This window comes from Melanotaenia boesemani, chromosome 1, assembly GCF_017639745.1.
Source record: "Melanotaenia boesemani isolate fMelBoe1 chromosome 1, fMelBoe1.pri, whole genome shotgun sequence".
NCBI classification, from domain to species: Eukaryota; Metazoa; Chordata; class Actinopteri; order Atheriniformes; family Melanotaeniidae; genus Melanotaenia; species Melanotaenia boesemani.
Genome location: NC_055682.1, coordinates 42,904,327 through 42,922,785, shown reverse-complemented (window position 1 = coordinate 42,922,785; position 18,459 = coordinate 42,904,327). Strand labels below are relative to the sequence as shown.

General features: G+C 41.1%; 1 protein-coding gene across 4 annotated transcripts in view; it reads left to right on the top strand.

Moving 5' to 3' along the window:
* Nucleotides 1-18,459, top strand: part of ano1a (anoctamin 1, calcium activated chloride channel a) — a 146,897-nt gene that overhangs the window by 57,227 nt on the left and 71,211 nt on the right. For 3 of the 4 annotated variants that reach the window (XM_041988178.1, XM_041988415.1, XM_041988335.1), the window contains exons 9-14: nucleotides 1,251-1,292; nucleotides 3,278-3,342; nucleotides 4,841-4,975; nucleotides 5,879-6,039; nucleotides 11,639-11,724; nucleotides 13,171-13,182. In XM_041988178.1, the coding sequence (XP_041844112.1) occupies nucleotides 1,251-1,292; nucleotides 3,278-3,342; nucleotides 4,841-4,975; nucleotides 5,879-6,039; nucleotides 11,639-11,724; nucleotides 13,171-13,182 (501 nt within the window). The remainder of the gene's footprint in view (nucleotides 1-1,250; nucleotides 1,293-3,277; nucleotides 3,343-4,840; nucleotides 4,976-5,878; nucleotides 6,040-11,638; nucleotides 11,725-13,170; nucleotides 13,183-18,459) is intronic. The other variant, XM_041988250.1, reaches the window with a different exon arrangement.

Here is an 18,459-nt window from a genome sequence, read left to right as displayed (position 1 = left end):
TTTACAATGTTCTGACTTTTCTGTTTTTGTTGAACTGGGCCCATTTGGAAGTAGCTAGTCCTACTACTGTTAATTTCTTTTAAGAACTTTAAGATCTTTTACATAAAAATGAAATGCTGTGAGTTCAAATTTAAACTCAAATAAAAACTCTATTCAAATGTTAATTGTACACATTTATTTGTAGTTCTGTTAAATTAATCTGAAATGTTAAAAATGCAATAGTTCCTTTGACTAATTAGTGGTACATATGGCAGGAAATATATTTTGACTGATGTCAGGATTATGATGAGGGTCCTTGAGAAATTTTCTAAGCTGAAAGGGGTCCTTGGCCTCAAAAAGTTTGAGAACCCCTGGCCTAGCCAGTCTCCAGATCTCAACCCCATAGAAAATCTTTGGAGGGAGTTGAAGGTCCGTGTTGTCCAGCGACAGCCACAAAACATTACAGCTCTAGAGGAGATCTGCATGGAGGAACTGGCCAAAACACCAGCAACAGTGTGAAACCTGGTCAAGAACTACAGAAAACGTCTGACCTCTGTCACTGCCAACGAAGGGTATATAACAAAGTATTAACATGAGCTTTTGTTATTGGCCAAATGCTTATTTTCCACCATAATTTGCAAATAAATTATTTAAAAATCAAACGATGTGATTTTCTGGATATTTTTTTTCTCATTTTGCCTCATAGTTGATGTAAATTACAAGCCTCTCGTCTTTTTAAGTGGGAGAACTTGCACAATCGGTGGCTGAATAAATACTTTTTGCCCCTCTGTTTATGGCAGCGAACCACAACACAACTTTTCAGCATCTTTAAAGGCAACTACGAAACTCAAAGAAAAATCTGAGGATCAACACTAAAATCCAATTATGTTACGTTAGCTTCCTTTTACTGGCGAAAGACCTGGATGTGACAAAGTTCACCCATGTTCCCGGATGTTTGCGCCTGTAAAAAATCCTTTAAGAAATTCATGGATCCAGACGCACATATCCTATCTGCTCCAGAAGTTTTCAAATAGACCTTGTAATTGCAGAGAAATACTCTTTTTATTATGGGGATGACATTATTGAGCAGAGGCCTAAAAAATATCATCAACTTCTAGAATACAAACTAAAATACAGGAGGAGGAAACGATTGACTTGTGAACAAGGTTAAACGTGTAGTTCTCATCGGAGAAGGCTTTCAGTGATTTCCATTAGTACTGATCAACATGAAGAGCAAAGGTGAGGTAACTGAGCTTGTGTGTGTGTTACAGGGAGACATCGATGGGGTGAATGCAGAACCCAACGACAGAAAGGTAAGTGGAGCAAAGCCACAATATAAAAGCTTGAGCCTCGGCTGTTTTAGCTCCCCAGGTTTGGCGCCGGTGTGCAGCCTGGAAACCAGAGCTGTGTCCTCATTGGTGCATTTCAACCCATCACTTTGTATCCCTGCTGAGGTTTGATGGTAGTTTAAACAACTACATTTCATTGTTACCTGAAATGAAGTCAGACAGGATAAAGCATACAGAAGGCCTTCTTTCAACACCATTCAGTTATAGATAGTTATATATATATATATATATATATATATGTAGTTATATATAGGTTTTGAGCCATTCCCTGCTTGTGTAGGGGGGTAAAATAACATATAAAAAGAGCAGTTCATGAGTCTAATGTCACTTTCTTCAGTCCTAATATCCTCCATTTCCTGTAGGCTGTAACTAAGGCAACAGCTTAATAACTCCTCTCCTGTTCTTCTCAAGCGCCACCAAAGCTTAAGCTGATGCTTCAAATCAACATCCTTGTTTCATAATTCCTGGTGAATATTGTGAAGGATGGTTTCCTCTGGATGCTGAGATTTCAATCTGAATGTAATGTGAGCTCAGCCTGCCATCCAGTCCCTCCGCTGGCTTGTCTGTGATTTATTGCCTTCATTTGTAGCTCGTTGCTCTGCCTGTAAAGAGACTGTAATTATGTGTGAAAACATTGCACCTACTCAGGGATCAGAACGTGTACACAGAGCGCCGATGCAGCCAGCTCTGATGAGAATTGTAAATTGAATCATTATGCAGTCATTTGCATATTTTACTATATGGTGCTTAGATTACACTAACACAGACACGTTAGTGTTAAGCTAACGATCATCTTGCTAAGCTTTCATTCATCCATCCATGTATTTACTAGAAATGATGGTGTCTCTCCAGGAGACACCAAGAGAGGCTGATAGAAATGTGGAGTAAGGAGATGATGTCATGTATGTGCAGCAGCTGGTGCACGAGCAGCTGATCTGCTCTGCAGGGATGTTTGTTGAGGAAACTGGTCGACTGTGTGTGTGATGGGTGAGCTAACCGTCCAGGGTGCAACCTGCCTGTCGCCCAGTGGCAGCTGTGGTCTCTGCAGACCCCCACAACATGAAGTCGGTGTAGAAAATAGATGCATGGATGCTCTCAATACACACATTGTATAAATGAACATATCATGAGGAGGAGTGGTGGCTTAGTGGTGCTGGAGGACCCTGCTTCAAGCTCCCGGACTGGCAACAAACTTAGGGGCCCCTGACCAAGGCCCTTAACTGGGGACCAAAACATGGCAACCCACTGCTCTCTTATGAATGTAGAGTTCAATGCAGAGGCTAATTTCCCAGTTGGATTTAATAAAGTTTATTATCATTATTATTATTATTAAGGATGATGATGTCGATGGTATTAATAATCCAGCAGTGTAACTTAAAATGTTAATATTCCTGTTTATTTTTATTTTATTTGGTTTAATTTATTTTATTTTTAATTTTAGTTTATTCATCATTTTATCAGTGTACTTTGGATTTTAGGGAAAAAAGCAACATGGTTGTTTTGAGGTTTTTCCTTACTGACTGTGTATAAACAAATATCAGCACGTTGTTAAATCAACCATTTTTAATGAGACGTTACCGTGTGTAATGATTAAAAGTCCTGCTGAAGATTATTTTCCGTTTCAGGATGCACGTTTAAATTTCCAGGCATGAAAATGAAATCAGTCGCACTAATCCTGTGTGACGCGGTAACCTGGTTTATCTGAGCCGCTGGCTTGTTGTAAAATGTTGCCTGGTAATTTCTGAAATAGAAAATGAGGGGCCCAGTACAAAAGAAATCCCAGTAATCTCAGTTTTTAATAAGCTCTCATTAATTATATTAGCAGACCTGATTGCTAATCCACTCAGCAACTGAACCATGTCATACAGCTCTGATTTATATCATTCATTCCAAAACCTGTTTTCTTCCACTCCTCCTCAGCCCTGAACATACGTCTCTTCTCTTTCCAGCTGCTGTATGAGGAGTGGGCCAGCTACAGTGTCTTCTACAAGTACCAACCTATTGGACTCATCAGGTCAGATCCTCCATCCTAATATATGGTCTGTCTGGTAGCCCAGGACTGGACTAGCATGCTTATAGGCGCTAAGCAGCCGGCCGGCAGGCAGGGAGGAAGACGAGGGTTTTCAGGCAGACTGGTGGGCTTTCATAGAAGTAATAGTCATTAGTGGAGCTGAAGGAAAGACTCGGTGTGAGAAATCATGTGGAGTAGGTTCTCAGCAGACTTTCTGCTTATAGCACTGGTTTCACATGTTGATGAAGATGATGGAGGAAGAGGAGCTGCTGAGAAGAGACAAAGCTTTAAAATGTCACTTTTATATATAACCTGATGACATGATATGATTTAAGAACAATTCAGTTCAGCCAGGAAGGACCTGGACCAGGTGGGGGTGTAGAGGACAGGAAAGAGGTCAACCAGCAGCAGACCTCTAATCCTGCTGAGGAGGAAGAAGAGAAACACATGAATGAACGTCCGATGTTTCTACATGGAGAGTAAAGAGAGCAGAGAGGAGCCCGGTGCATCATGGGACGTCCCCCGGCAGAGAGGAGCCCGGTGCATCATGGGACGTCCCCCGGCAGAGAGGAGCCCGGTGCATCATGGGACGTCCCCCTGAAGAGAGGAGCCCGGTGCATCATGGGATGTCCCCCCGCAAAGAGGAGCCCGGTGCATCATGGGACATGGGACGCAGTAGGAGGATGGATCAGGGTCACCAAGCCAGATCTGCTATAAGATCAGGAAGGAAAGTTAGAAGGTGATCTGAAGGTGGAGGGGGTCTGATACCTGAAGGTTCTTCCTTCAGTTCCACTTTTAGAACCTCTAGGAACCAACAGTAAACCAGCAGCGAAGTGCACTGTTGGGAAAATCTGGAACTTGGAGATCTTTCAGATGTAATGGAACTTGGCCACTGAGACATCAGTCTGTTCAACACTTTGGTCCAGACTAACATTTCTCTTAACTATTGGATGGATTGTGATGAAATGTGCTAAAGAAACAGACATGGCTTCACAGTTTGTGAACAGTTTTTCTGCAGATTACTGAACCTCTTCCCAACTGTACTTTTTCTTTTTTTTTTTTTTTTATTGGAAGGAATTGAGAAGCAGTTCTTGTTTACAATGAAGACCTGGCCCAGAGGCAGCAGTAAAACATAGAGCAGTTTCATAAAAAGCTAAATATTATAAAAAAAAAAAAAAAGTGCAATAAATAACAGGAGCAGCAACCACAGACATTTTTAACAAAGAAAAATAACGAATGAGCTGAGTTTTAGGTTCTGTTGATTATTAGAAGCTGCTAATGAGAAATGGCCAAAGGATCACCAGCTCTGGTCCTCGAGGACCGCTGTCCTGCTGGTGTCAGATGTAAGCATGTTCCCTGCAGCAACATGCTGGACTCAAATCAAGGGGGTGCTCCTCATTCAGGGAACAAAGGGAACGTAGGTAGATGGAGAAGGTCCTTGAAACCTGTTTATATGAAACACGGTGCAACGCTTCATTTGACCTCGCGTCTCCTCCCACAGGAAATATTTTGGGGAGAAAGTCGGCCTCTATTTTGCCTGGTTAGGGGTCTACACACAGATGCTGATACCTGCCGCCATCGTTGGAGTCATTGTTTTCCTTTACGGCTGCGCCACTGTCGACGATAATATACCCAGGTACACGCTATCACACGTGTCTTCAGATTAGTTTTTTTCTTTTGTCTCAACCTAAATATCTGCTGTGTTGAACACATTTAACCTGCATAAAGTTCATGTTACTCAATAATTAGAAAATATTTGCATAATTACTGTATAGGAAGTAACTTGGTTTTAGCTTAAGCCTGTCAAACACATTCACACAAAGACAAACCACAAATCCTCATTCACTAAATGTGTATTGTTTGTTTTTGGCTAAATTATTGACTTAGAAATATATTTTCTTAACTAAAACTGTAAGAACTTACAGTTACAGAAGTCTGGACAACTTATAAATGGCATTATTGGAGTAAGTCTCACATTTTAAGGTGTGAGGAAAACTTCTTGCTGCAGGGCATCAGTCCTGGTAAACGCATGGCTTAGGACACCCACCTGTCAAGTCGTTTGGAGATCTGGGTTGTTAGTGCTGTTGGGCAACATGCAGACACAACATCAGCAGCAAGTTTAAATCTGTGACGTCGCCTCAGTTTCCTCTGAGGAGGTCTGAGCAGACCACATGGAGGTTTCTGCTTCAGTGTGATGTCCGTTTTAGACGGGTTCTCCATTGATTTTTCACAAATGTTATTGTGAGTGATGCTGATGGTGCGCTGGGAATCTGCTGCAGTGTGACAGATAATTTCATCTGAAGCAAATGTTAAGCCTTAATATCCGGCTTTAAGCACACTGTAAATACAAAAGGATTTCACCAGACAGAACACATCCATATTCACTTGCTTCATTTAAAAACAGCATCTGCAATAATCTGTGTTTCAGTATTTAAATATTTCATTTTCTCATGCGGCTGATTATGTAAGTCTTTAATCTGATAGGTCTCTTTTGCGTTTTATTTTTTATTTTCCACCCATCCCTGCTTTGTTTTCGTAGCATGGAGATTTGTGACGGCAGAAATAACATCACCATGTGTCCGCTGTGTGACCGAGTCTGCAGCTACTGGAAGCTGGTGACTGCATGTGGCACAGCTCGGGCCAGCCACCTGTTTGACAACTCAGCCACAGTGTTCTTCTCCATCTTCATGGCCCTCTGGGGTAAGGACACTCTCATGCCTGAGCATCACTATCAACCGAATGAATCAGTTTACACCAGTACATGTAAAAATAAATCGATAAATACAGAGTATGCAGCTGATACAGTTAATACTGTTTAAAACTGAGGAACGACTTTGTCTGCCTTCCGTCCAGAGTGACACTTTGAATATAGCATTTTATTAACTATTTAAACATGATAAGCTCAACTAAGACATGATTAACACATAATGTAGACCTCATTATCTAGTAAGTAGTAAGTAAGTAATCCTAGGAAGGAGTAAAGTAATCCTAGGAACGGGTAAAGTAATCCTAGGAACAAGTAAAGTAATCCTAGGAATGAGTCAAGTAATCCTGGGAACGAGTAAAGTAATCCTAGGAACAGTAAAGTAGCCCTAGGAACGCGTAAAGTAATCCTAGGAAGGGGTAAAGTAATCCTAGGAAGGAGTAAAGTAATCCTGGGAACGAGTAAAGTAATCCTAGGAACGAGTAAAGTAATCCTAGGAAGGGGTAAAGTAATCCTAGGAACGAGTAAAGTAACCCTAGGAACGAGTAAAGTAATCCTGGGAACGCGTAAAGTAATCCTAGGAAGGGGTAAAGTAATCCTAGGAAGGAGTAAAGTAATCCTAGGAACGGGTAAAGTAATCCTAGGAACAAGTAAAGTAATCCTAGGAACGAGTAAAGTAATCCTAGGAACGCGTAAAGTAATCCTAGGAAGGGGTAAAGTAATCCTAGGAACGAGTAAAGTAATCCTAGGAACGAGTAAAGTAATCCTAGGAACGAGTAAAGTAATCCTAGGAAGGGGTAAAGTAATCCTAGGAACGAGTAAAGTAACCCTAGGAACGAGTAAAGTAATCCTAGGAACGGGTAAAGTAATCCTAGGAAGGAGTAAAGTAATCCTGGGAACAAGTAAAGTAATCCTAGGAATGAGTCAAGTAATCCTGGGAACGGGTAAAGTAATCCTAGGAACGAGTAAAGTAATCCTGGGAACGAGTAAAGTAATCCTGGGAACGGGTAAAGTAATCCTTGGAACGAGTAAAGTAATCCTAGGAACGGGTAAAGTAATCCTAGGAACGGGTAAAGTAATCCTAGGAACGGGTAAAGTAATCCTAGGAACGGGTAAAGTAATCCTAGGAACGAGTAAAGTAATCCTGGGAACAAGTAAAGTAATCCTAGAAGCGAGTAAAGTAATCCTAGGAAGGAGTAAAGTAATCCTAGGAAGGAGTAAAGTAATCCTAGGAAGGAGTAAAGTAATTCTAGGAAGGAGTAAAGTAATCCTAGGAATGAGTAAAGTAATCCTAGGAAGGAGTAAAGTAATCCTGGGAACGAGTAAAGTAATCCTGGGAACGGGTAAAGTAATCCTAGGAACGAGTAAAGTAATCCTAGGAACGGGTAAAGTAATCCTAGGAAGGAGTAAAGTAATCCTGCGAACAAGTAAAGTAATCCTAGGAACGAGTCAAGTAATCCTAGGAACGAGTAAAGTAATCCTGGGAACGCGTAAAGTAATCCTAGGAAGGGGTAAAGTAATCCTAGGAACGAGTCAAGTAATCCTAGGAACGAGTAAAGTAATCCTGGGAACGCGTAAAGTAATCCTAGGAAGGGGTAAAGTAATCCTAGGAACGAGTAAAGTAATCCTAGGAACGAGTAAAGTAATCCTAGGAACGAGTAAAGTAATCCTAGGAAGGGGTAAAGTAATCCTAGGAAGGGGTAAAGTAATCCTAGGAACGAGTAAAGTAATCCTAGGAACGGGTAAAGTAATCCTAGGAAGGAGTAAAGTAATCCTGGGAACAAGTAAAGTAATCCTAGGAATGAGTCAAGTAATCCTGGGAACGGGTAAAGTAATCCTAGGAACGAGTAAAGTAATCCTAGGAACGAGTAAAGTAATCCTGGGAACGGGTAAAGTAATCCTAGGAAGGGGTAAAGTAATCCTAGGAAGGAGTAAAGTAATCCTAGGAACGGGTAAAGTAATCCTAGGAACAAGTAAAGTAATCCTAGGAACGAGTAAAGTAATCCTGGGAACGCGTAAAGTAATCCTAGGAAGGGGTAAAGTAATCCTAGGAACAAGTAAAGTAATCCTAGGAAGGAGTAAAGTAATCCTAGGAACGGGTAAAGTAATCCTAGGAACAAGTAAAGTAATCCTAGGAACGAGTAAAGTAATCCTGGGAACGCGTAAAGTAATCCTAGGAAGGGGTAAAGTAATCCTAGGAACAAGTAAAGTAATCCTAGGAACGAGTAAAGTAATCCTAGGAACGCGTAAAGTAATCCTAGGAAGGGGTAAAGTAATCCTAGGAACGAGTAAAGTAATCCTAGGAACGAGTAAAGTAATCCTAGGAAGGGGTAAAGTAATCCTAGGAACGAGTAAAGTAACCCTAGGAACGAGTAAAGTAATCCTAGGAACGGGTAAAGTAATCCTAGGAAGGAGTAAAGTAATCCTGGGAACAAGTAAAGTAATCCTAGGAATGAGTCAAGTAATCCTGGGAACGGGTAAAGTAATCCTAGGAACGAGTAAAGTAATCCTGGGAACGAGTAAAGTAATCCTGGGAACGGGTAAAGTAATCCTAGGAACGAGTAAAGTAATCCTAGGAACGGGTAAAGTAATCCTAGGAACGGGTAAAGTAATCCTAGGAACGGGTAAAGTAATCCTAGGAACGGGTAAAGTAATCCTAGGAACGAGTAAAGTAATCCTGGGAACAAGTAAAGTAATCCTAGAAGCGAGTAAAGTAATCCTAGGAAGGAGTAAAGTAATCCTAGGAAGGAGTAAAGTAATCCTAGGAAGGAGTAAAGTAATTCTAGGAAGGAGTAAAGTAATCCTAGGAATGAGTAAAGTAATCCTAGGAAGGAGTAAAGTAATCCTGGGAACGAGTAAAGTAATCCTGGGAACGGGTAAAGTAATCCTAGGAACGAGTAAAGTAATCCTAGGAACGGGTAAAGTAATCCTAGGAAGGAGTAAAGTAATCCTGCGAACAAGTAAAGTAATCCTAGGAACGAGTCAAGTAATCCTAGGAACGAGTAAAGTAATCCTGGGAACGCGTAAAGTAATCCTAGGAAGGGGTAAAGTAATCCTAGGAACGAGTCAAGTAATCCTAGGAACGAGTAAAGTAATCCTGGGAACGCGTAAAGTAATCCTAGGAAGGGGTAAAGTAATCCTAGGAACGAGTAAAGTAATCCTAGGAACGAGTAAAGTAATCCTAGGAACGAGTAAAGTAATCCTAGGAAGGGGTAAAGTAATCCTAGGAACGAGTAAAGTAACCCTAGGAACGAGTAAAGTAATCCTAGGAACGGGTAAAGTAATCCTAGGAAGGAGTAAAGTAATCCTGGGAACAAGTAAAGTAATCCTAGGAATGAGTCAAGTAATCCTGGGAACGGGTAAAGTAATCCTAGGAACGAGTAAAGTAATCCTAGGAACGAGTAAAGTAATCCTGGGAACGGGTAAAGTAATCCTAGGAAGGGGTAAAGTAATCCTAGGAAGGAGTAAAGTAATCCTAGGAACGGGTAAAGTAATCCTAGGAACAAGTAAAGTAATCCTAGGAACGAGTAAAGTAATCCTGGGAACGCGTAAAGTAATCCTAGGAAGGGGTAAAGTAATCCTAGGAACAAGTAAAGTAATCCTAGGAACGAGTAAAGTAATCCTAGGAACGCGTAAAGTAATCCTAGGAAGGGGTAAAGTAATCCTAGGAACGAGTAAAGTAATCCTAGGAACGAGTAAAGTAATCCTAGGAACGAGTAAAGTAATCCTAGGAAGGGGTAAAGTAATCCTAGGAACGAGTAAAGTAACCCTAGGAACGAGTAAAGTAATCCTAGGAACGGGTAAAGTAATCCTAGGAAGGAGTAAAGTAATCCTGGGAACAAGTAAAGTAATCCTAGGAATGAGTCAAGTAATCCTGGGAACGGGTAAAGTAATCCTAGGAACGAGTAAAGTAATCCTGGGAACGAGTAAAGTAATCCTGGGAACGGGTAAAGTAATCCTAGGAACGAGTAAAGTAATCCTAGGAACGGGTAAAGTAATCCTAGGAACGGGTAAAGTAATCCTAGGAACGGGTAAAGTAATCCTAGGAACGAGTAAAGTAATCCTGGGAACAAGTAAAGTAATCCTAGGAAGGAGTAAAGTAATCCTGGGAATGAGTAAAGTAATTCTAGGAAGGAGTAAAGTAATCCTAGGAATGAGTAAAGTAATCCTGGGAAGGAGTAAAGTAGTTCTAGGAAGGAGTAAAGTAATCCTGGGAAGGAGTAAAGTAGTCCTTGGAAGGAGTAATGTAATACTGGGAACGAGTAAAGTAATCCTGGGAACGGGTAAAGTAATTCTAGGAATGAGTAAAGTAATCCTGGGAACGAGTAAAGTAATCCTGGAATCGGGTAAAGTAATCCTAGGAACGAGTAAAGTAATCCTAGGAATGGGTAAAGTAATCCTAGGAACGAGTAAAGTAGTCGTAGGAACGAGTAAAGTAATCCCGGGAACGCGTAAAGTAATCCTAGGAAGGAGTAAAGAAGTTCTTGGAAGGAGTAAAGTAATTCTGGGAAGGAGTAAAGTAATCCTAGGAAGGAGTAAAGTAATTCTGGGAAGGAGTAAAGTAATCCTGGGAAGGAGTAAAGTAATCCTAGGAAGGAGTAAAGTAATACCTGAGGAGGAACTGTGCTACAGTACAAGGTAAAATTGAACCTGAGCAGGTTTCTAGGTGTTTAATCGAGGTGTCACACAGGTAAATATCTCAGGAAGCCATCGGCCCATGATGATGATGGACATCTTTATCAATGGTCAGAGACAGGAGGATCTAGGGACAGCCCCATATTCACCTTAGAACCACCATGAAGGTCAAGAAGTGAAGCCCAGGACGGTTGGGTTCCTGGTGTCTGCAAACATCATCCGGACTGTAGAATCTCATGCTTCGTGTACATGGTGGAGTGAAGAGGAGGTTGATCTTTTCAGCTCTTTAGACCTTTGATAGAATCTTGGATGCTGAACCAGAGATGCAGATACATGTCGTTTTCAGTACAGATCTGTGTGACAACACACACTCCGGGCTTCTCTGTTGTTCCAAACCATCTGCTCGCAGCAGCAGGGTTTCAGACACATTACGTTCAGACAGGTTTTGTGTTTGGATGAAGCTGGAGTCTGACAGACCACCTGCATTCGCCTCCATCTGGACCTGAGGAGACTCAGAAACACCAAAAGTTTCTTTTTAAGGGCAACGGCATAAAATGCATCATCAGTGCGGGATGAGTTGATGCTGGTGTAGTTTATGTGCATCTCTTCTTTTAGATGAATTAAACCTAAATCATACAAACACACATTTTAAAGCAAGTGGAGTTTCAAGTACAAACTTAAATAATCCTCTGATTCCAGATTTATTTTGATAATTTGTGGAGAGTCTGTTTACTGCACAAGATGATAAAATGTGCTTGGTCTACCTGCAGTAAACCAGCATGTTGTCACCTCCCAGCTGATGATTGCTCACAATAATTCTACAGGATAAGCATTTTGTTCAGGACCTTATCAACAATCTGAATTTTTTAGTCCTCATCTGTTTGTACAGGAGAAGATGTCCTGGTACGTGAAGTGTCTGCAGTCAGGTCTCACTTAGCTGTTTTGTGCTTCCTGATGTAGCCGTTCTCTTTATGGAGCACTGGAAGAGGCGGCAGATGAGGCTCAACTATATCTGGGACCTGACAGGTTTTGGAGAGGAGGAGGAGGTGAGACACAAAAGGATTTTTTATGTATGTGTGTACTGATATGTGCATCCATAAAAAAACGAGTTTAATGAGTGATCAGTAAATGAGAGTATCAGCCTTCCCATGTCAGTCCCTGCTTTGAGCACGGCTAACCAAGACACATTTGTGCAATTTCTGTGAAGTATTTGTGACTTATTCTCTAAAATAATAATATATATTTAAAACATAACTGTTTTAACAAAGACAAAAAATGGATATTCTTTATTTGGGTCCATTAACTAAAGATCCAGCAGAATGAACACAAAGTGCATTAAAGCTGTTTTCCATCCAAGCCAGATTCAGTCCTTTCTGTTTAACCTTCATTTTAATGTGGAAACAGGAAATGGAATCCCCAATCATTTAGTTTATTTTTAGTTTTATCCACACACATGCAGTCAATATGAAATACAACTTGTACAATGGAAATATTTCTAATGATAGTGGGGTGAAAGAGTTGCTCCAGCTAGTTTATGATGGGGGTCCAAGATGCTACAAATATAGTATTACGTTAAATTAGATCAGTTCTCAAATTCAAAAAGACACACAACAAATAATCCCAGTTAGTAGCAAGTAGATTTCATATAACTGTCAAGATAAAAATCTTCATCTTCAAAGTGCTTCATTATGAAATACTAAAAACACAAGACGATTATCACAAGTTCCAGAATAAACTCTGAGCCCACAGTTATCCAGAGGCTCCTAACCGAGGGTCTAACAAACCAGTTTCTACCAACTTCAGCTAAAATAAATCAGGGATACAGACGAGGACTTCCGTTTTCTTTTCATTACACTGAAGCAAAATGTCAACCAAGCGGTACAAAACATCTGTACCTTCAAAACTTCATGGGGTTCAATAGATATCATGTAAAGAGCTTAAAATATGCTGAAAAGGGGGCAGACATAAAAGGACAATAAAGCCCTAAAACAGAGCCTTGTGGCACATCTAAGGAAAGATATGGAGAAAAATTGTTCTAGATCAGTGATCAGTCTAGATCACACTATTTTCCATATTTATATATTTATATTAAGGTTGAGAGTTTAACGCATTAATTATAATGTGTGTGTGTGTGTGTGTGTGTATAATATACATGTGAAACAAATGAAAATGGTCCAGAACCGTGGTTGCACATGTGCGGCTCATGGTTTTTTCTGTCTGAGCAGCAGGTTTGTTAACATGGAGACTTTAACCACATGCTGACTCAAAGCCACAGGTCAGAATTTGAAGATGGAGGCGCCTCCTTTGTCTTTGCTGCAGTTATTCAGCCCTCAACAAAAGGATTCCCACACATACATCTTCCAGTGTTGTCTTTAATCAGAGAGAAACAGAGGACTTTTTGTTGTAGATGTCATGTTTCTGTAAAGTGTGAACGTGTCATGTGTTTATCTTCTGACGTGTTCTCTTTGTTTTTTGTGTGGTGTATTTCACAGGAGGAACACAAGGTTTGGATTTGACTTGCTTTATTTTCTGCTGACCTTTTCTACTCACTGGCTGCTGTTAGCTAACACCTTTCCTCCTCAAGGTTCCTAACAATCAACCTCACATCCTCCCGGTTCTTTGCTGCTGTATAATACCAGACCTGCCGCTTTTTTTCCAATTTGCTTTTTGGGGGGAGGCATTTGTGTTATCCTTTATGTATCCACAAAATTTCTGTAGCTTCAAATGGAGCCAACAGGGAATGTTTCCCTCTTTGAAACTTGAATTGAGATAACTCTTGAACTGTAAGCTCATATTTTTATGTTATTAGAGGAAGATTTTAGTGTGTAAATTATCAGGAGTCTTTGGTGGAAGGCACAGTTCTCACCTGGTTCTACAGGTAGTCATTTCCTTATGGGTTTACATCTGGGCCAAAAGGATCAAGAAAGACGCTTAAAATATTAAACAAAGTAAGAATTTAAGAGAAAAGTAAAACTTAGTATCTGCAGTCAAATTCTTTGTTTTTTTTTTTTTGTTTTTTGTTTTTTTTTTTTTGTTGTTTTTGTTTTGGGGTTTTTTTTGTTGTTTTTTTTTCTACCTTGTCCTGTCCAGCATGGTGGTGGCAGAATGATGGTCTGGCTGCGGTGCTGAACAAATCTTTACCAAGAGGAGCTTTATGGATATAAGGCTCCTCTTGATAATCTGATTTCTTTATTTCTTTATTTATTTGAACATATTGTTTTATTTTATTTATTTGTATTTATGGAATTTATGTAATCTTGCTGGACTTGACTGGAGGAGACAGAAAAAAAGCAGAATTATAAAGAGAAGTAAAAAGGAAAGTAGAAAAAAGGAAGAGTAGACAAAGATCCAGCAGATAGAAGCAACGAGCTTCAATCCAACCTAACAGCAGACAAGCAGCTGCTACACCTGTACAGAAACACAACAGAGAATTTCCTACAGCTTTTACAGGTAAACTAAGCAGACAATCATCAGGAGTTCCTAAAAAGTAACCAAGACAACAACAACGTGTATCACAACAACAACCAAAGAACCAGAAACACACACACCTGAACCAAAGCGTCTCTTAGTGTATAAACACACTGGACACCTCAGTGCTGAGTCAGCATGCAGAGGATGAGGAATGAGGAGGATCAGAGATGAGTGTGATCCTGCAGATGTGACCACGTCCCTACGGAGGCTAGAGGCAGACTAGGGCGGCCCAGAGACCTGGGCGATCCCTGGGTCTCTGGGCGGAGCACGAACAGCAATCCCAGAGCACAAACCCAAGGCACCCCACTACTAAGACCACCCTGAGGGTGGCAGAGGAAGGCCACAGGCCCCAGCGGGCCAAGATGGGCAGCCGCCAACCCCACCAGCCACTGGCCATCCAGGGTGGCCAGAGCGAAGGGACCCAGGCCCCAAGAGTCCAGAGGCTGCCCTCCCCCCAAGGCAGAGGGCCGCATCATGCCCAGGAGGCATGCTGGGCGCTAACCCTAACCCTCCCAAACAACCACCTGGTGTGGGCCAGCAACCACCCCAATGTTACAGCTGCACACCCCGGGAACCAGGGCACCATCTAACACTCCCCCTTCGTCCAGATCCCAGCAGTCCAGCTTCCTACCACAGGAAACCACCAGGGACCTTCAGCCAGAAGGCAGCCCCCATTAACATCCAACCCCCAAAGCGACAAGGTCCCAGTCCTCCACCTACACTAAGTGATGGTGCTAATCACAGGAGACCAGAGGGAATGAGATTCAGCTAACTGGTTCTTTGAGGAGTCAGACATTGTCTCACTACTGATGTTGTCTACTAAGAGATTCTTAAACTGCTGAATACACAGATTATTTTTGGTTTTCCAGTTAACAAGGATAGTTTTCTTTTCGATGCTAAGACCGTGAGGATCATGTGTGCAGAGTTAATTTCCATGTTAATGTCACCCAAGTCACCTAGTAGACACAATGCGGGGTTTGCAGGAATATTACATTTAAACCATGTTGACATGTCTTCACATACCTGAAGCCAGAACCTGCGGACAGGTGTGCAGGACCACAAGGCATGGAGGTAGTTGTCAGACCAATCGCATGTGAGGTAAGCCATCCCACATGATGTACTCAGCCAATATGTGTGAGGCTCCTGGCGCAGCGGTAAACTGTAGCTATATCATAGCTATAGTGCGCCAGAAAAAGGCAGCAGAGTTGCTAAATCTGCCTGTTTCATTGACTTTGGGCTTGTTTTTCTGTGAAGTCTCTTGCAAATATCATCAGTTGTGGGTTTTTGGGTTCGTTTTCTGGAGCACAGCGGGGAGGATTTGGCCAGCCTGACAAATTTTATAGATCGTTGTTACGACAGAATCGTCATGGGGAAGCCAAACAACACCTCCACCCCCTCCACCTCATCCAAGTCCAAGAGACAGCGAAATGAGGATTCACCTGGAGCTGTTTCACCACCGGGGAACTACTCAACAGATGTTCTGATCTCTATAGATAAAAAACTCAGTAGTTTTGATGCGCGTTTGAGCCTGGTAGAAATTCTCCACAAAGAGTTCCAGGCACTACGTGAATCACTAGAATTCAGCCAGAAGCAGGTGGAAACTCTGGCTGTAGAAAATGCTGGTCTCAGAGAGTCGGTAAAATCCCTCACCGAGGGCTTGACCCGTCTCTTGGAGGAAAATAAGAAGATGAAGGAAACGGTGATCGATCTGCAGGGACGGAGCATGAGAGAGAACCTGGTATTTGCAGGGATTCCAGAGCAGACGGAGGAGGACCCCGAGACCACGCTGAAAAACTTCATCAAAACCCACCTGAAGCTCCCGGAGGAAACGGTGAAAAACATCTCCTTTCACAGAGTCCATCGGCTCGGCGGGAGGAAACCCGGGTCCAGCAGACCAAGACCCATCGTAGCGAAGTTCGTCAGCTTCAAACAGAAGGAGCAGGTGAAGAACCAGAGCCGCGAACTGAAGGGAACCAACTTTGGAGTAAACGGCCAATATCCGAGAGAGATCCTGGACCGACGGAGAGTCCTGTTTCTCATCAAGAGGAAATTTTGGTGTCATCGCGGTGGATAAATTATTTATTAATGGACAGCTGTACCGCGACCCGGACATCACTCCGTGGCTCTACTGACTTGGTATGTGCTTTAATTTTCCTGTTTTCTCAGTAGATCATGTTATATCCATAAAACTGCCATAAAAGATAATTTAGTTAACAGTAAATCCACTGCCCGTCTCCACTACACTGCTCTCAGCACAGATGCGTTTTTTAAATTACTTTTTTCCTTTGGCACTGTCGCTCTTTTCACTCTTTACACTTCTTCTCTCCGACCCTTTAACGGTTAATGGTAACACTTGTCATTATATTATATACACATCAGCACTTTTCATGATTCACAGGAACACACACAGAACAGCACAAGCACACATACATCCCTGTCACAACCAGCTGGCAGATACACATGCACGCGGAGAAGCAGTGGGATGCACGCACACACGCTTCAGTAATATGCATATAGCCTCATTTCTGTGGTTGGTTCATGAACAAACTCACATTTGTCACTTGGAATGTGCGTGGAGCTGGCACAAGGAAAAAGAGGTTAAAAATTTTTAATCGTTTGCAAGAAATGAAAGCAGATATAATATTACTCCAAGAGACTCATTTATCAAACTCAACAATAGATCTTCTCTCAACAACCCAGTTTCCACACGTGTATTCAGCTTGTTATAATTCTAGGCAGAGAGGAGTATCAACTCTTATTAATAGAAGGTTAAATTTTGATATAGATAATACAATCATAGATCCAGAAGGCAGATTTATAATAGTTACATTATCTATTAAAAATGTTAAGTTATGTATCGCAAATATATATGTCCAAATGTTGTTGATCCTCCTTCTTTCACTCCCTCTTCGCCTCTATGGTCACTCAGATAACACACTAATTATAGGAGGTGATTTTAACATTATACTGGACAAACAAAGTACCACAGGAGCTCATCGAGTCTGGAAATCCTCAGAAACTGTGAAACAGTACATGAAGGATTTTGGTCTCTGTGATGCTTGGCGCTCTCACCATCCCACACTAAGAGAATACACCTTCTTCTCTTCAGTTCATCATTCCTATTCTAGATTAGATTATTTCTTAACTAGCAGCTCGCTGATGAATGACATGTCAGAAATCAGAATCCATCCTATTAGCATTAGTGATCACGCACCAGTATCATTCACTCTGAGAAGTAAGAGCAATAAACCAGCAACTAGAAACTGGAGATTTAATACGTCATTACTTAAAGATCCTGAGTTTATCAGCTACTTCAAAAGAGAATGGTCCTTATATCTAGAAAATAACGACTTGCCAGAAACTTCAGCGTGTGTTCTTTGGGAAGCAGGAAAAGCAGTAATGAGAGGGAAAATAATTTCCTTTTCTTCTCATAAGAAAAAGAAGGAAACTTTGAGAATTTCAGAGTTAGAACTCAGAATTAAATCCTTAGAGGAGCTTACCATGTCTCCCCAGAAGAACACACACTAAATGCTATAAGGAAAGCTAAACTTGAACTTAATGAAATAATAGATAAAAAGACGCAATTCTTGGTGCAAAGACTTCGCTTGGAGAATTTTGAGCATGGAAACAAATCTGGAAGGTTCCTGGCTAATCAGTTAAAAACAAACAAGGAGAAAACAACCATCTCCTCTGTCAGAGATCCAGAAGGAAACATCAGCCACGACCCTGACAAGATAAATAACACTTTCAAAGAATTCTATACAACATTATATACATCACAACTAACGACAACAGATGATAATATTGATAAATTTCTTAGTAACATCAATCTTCCACAATTAAAACATGAATATAAAATGGTCTTGGATTCCCCCTTTTCAGTCGACGAACTCCATGAAGCTCTCCAGCATATGCCCAACAATAAAGCCCCAGGTCCAGATGGTTATCCAGCAGAATTCTACAAAGAATTCTGGACAATGCTGGCACCCATTTTCTACAATATGATATTAGAAATAAGGGAAAAACAAAAAATACCTTCAAATATGAACCTAGCTAATATTACTCTACTATTAAAACCAGGTAAAGGCCCGACACTTCCATCCAGTTACCGTCCAATTTCATTAATAAATGTAGATCTCAAAATAATTAGCAAAGCTTTGGCCAGAAGAATAGAAAAAATAACCCCTCTAATAATACATCCTGACCAAACAGGCTTTATTAAAGGTAGACATTCCTCTACTAACATGTGTAGATTAATTAACATCATAGATTATTCTACTCTACATAATCTGGAATCCACAGTCATTTCT